General features: G+C 35.9%; 1 protein-coding gene across 1 annotated transcript in view; it reads left to right on the plus strand.

Moving 5' to 3' along the window:
• Positions 1 to 1,835, plus strand: part of LOC107084265 (copine-8-like) — an 86,128-nt gene that overhangs the window by 62,135 nt on the left and 22,158 nt on the right. Inside the window, exons 10-11 of the mRNA XM_015374022.1 lie at positions 370 to 473; positions 755 to 859. Coding sequence (XP_015229508.1) covers positions 370 to 473; positions 755 to 859 — 209 coding nt within the window. The remainder of the gene's footprint in view (positions 1 to 369; positions 474 to 754; positions 860 to 1,835) is intronic.

Consider the following 1,835-nt stretch of genomic DNA (forward strand, 5'->3'; position numbering starts at 1 on the left):
ACTCTGGTCCAAAGACTATAACTTCTGTTTTGTCTGCATTCAGAAGCAGAAAGTTAAGAGTCATCCAGGTTTTTATGTCTTCTTTTTTAGAGCTTTCTTAGAAAGGGTGAAGCCTGTAAATGCCTATAACAAAGAGCAGACCCTAAAGCTCATTGAATTAAATGGCTTTGAAAAAAACAACATTTTGTCAACCATTGACTGCATGTAAACCAAATGTTTCTGCTGCTTTAGTCGCATCCGGTGGGAACTTAGTATAGTTATTTAATTAGTTATAACAGTTTTCTGATATGAATACAAAGTCTGAGCAGTATAAACACTAAAGTGTGCCACAGGTTGCGTAGGTTCTAAAAACAAGCATTGTTGTTTAAGGACATAGCCACCATGCAGTTCTGTGCCAACAAGCTGGATAAAAAGGATTTCTTTGGCAAATCGGATCCTTTCCTCGTCTTCTACCGGAGCAATGAAGATGGAACGTAAGTTTGTTTTTAGTTGCAATCCACCTATTAGGCGTTCAGCCAACATTTCTGACTTGTATCTAGGTTAGAGGTGTTTTCCGTCTTGTTACTCAAAGCAATTGAAGATCTGCCAGTAGATCTATGGCCAACAGCAGACTTAGACAGTGTGCTGGTGGTAGTAGGTTTCCACAGTTATATTAAAGAAGGTCTAAAATCTATTGTTTGCTTTGTGTATCTTTGACTCGTCTCTTTGCTTAAAATCAATTCATTTTCTGATTATGTTTATTATGTGTTACCAGGTTTACCATCTGCCACAAAACAGAGGTGATCAAGAATAATCTCAACCCTGTGTGGCAGCCATTCATCATCCCGGTCCGAGCGCTCTGTAACGGTGACTACGACAGGTGAGAACAAAGTTGTATTTGAAACATTTCCTATGAATCTGCCACGTTATATAATGAACATCCACACAGGAGCTGTGAACCATTAGCTGACCGTAGGAAGACATCTGAGGTTGTTGGTTCAATTTCAGTTTTTCACTGAAGCTGTGTTAGATCAGAACATTTTATTATCTGTCGATTTCATTGATTTGTTTCCATGTTTAAACTATGAATCTTTGCTCTTTAATTACAGAAATAAAAGACCACTTAAAAGCAGTTTTTTAAACTGGGTTTAAATTAATAGTTTTGATACCATTAGTTCACTTAAACTCTCACCCAGTCCTTTAACTCCCACGGCGGATCAACATTAAAATAATATACGAATCAAAAGAGAATGTAACGATCAGCACAGAGGAGCCAGGATACAGCCGGAGACAATGCAAAGTACACTGATTGCCAGTTTTGTAAGATTTGGACCGCTTTCTTTAAGTACGTAGGTAAAAGACTTACGACTATTATGATGAAAGGGATGGCGAAGAAAAACATTGGCTAGCGAATGTTTTTGGACCATGAATGTTTCTTTTTGCCTAACGGATGTGTGCGTGCTTTATGTCTATAAGTATATGTACAAACAGATAGTTAGAGGTAATATTTAATGTGGCTTTGTTGTTCTGTTTGTTGTTTGTGTTGACTTTTTAATTCAATCAAGATATGATTTGAACAACAAATAAATAAAGCTAAAGGAAATAAAACAAATGACAACAAAATAAGGATTAACCAAGAGAAAAGTAGAGGATAAGAAAAGGGACTGGAGATAAATGAAGTCATTGAAAACCTCACCTAAGGATAGGAGAATGAATAAATAACTAAAACTAGACCAAGAAATAAATAATAGCAAAAAGCTGATAAGAGATAACAAGGAAGCGTAAATCTAAGAATTCAAAAACTATATAAATCTCGATATTACAGAGTAACATAACATAAAGCATAAGTGAAAAAC

The sequence above is a fragment of the Cyprinodon variegatus genome, unplaced genomic scaffold, assembly GCF_000732505.1.
Source record: "Cyprinodon variegatus isolate N-32 unplaced genomic scaffold, C_variegatus-1.0 Scaffold5, whole genome shotgun sequence".
In the NCBI taxonomy this organism is placed as follows: domain Eukaryota; kingdom Metazoa; phylum Chordata; class Actinopteri; order Cyprinodontiformes; family Cyprinodontidae; genus Cyprinodon; species Cyprinodon variegatus.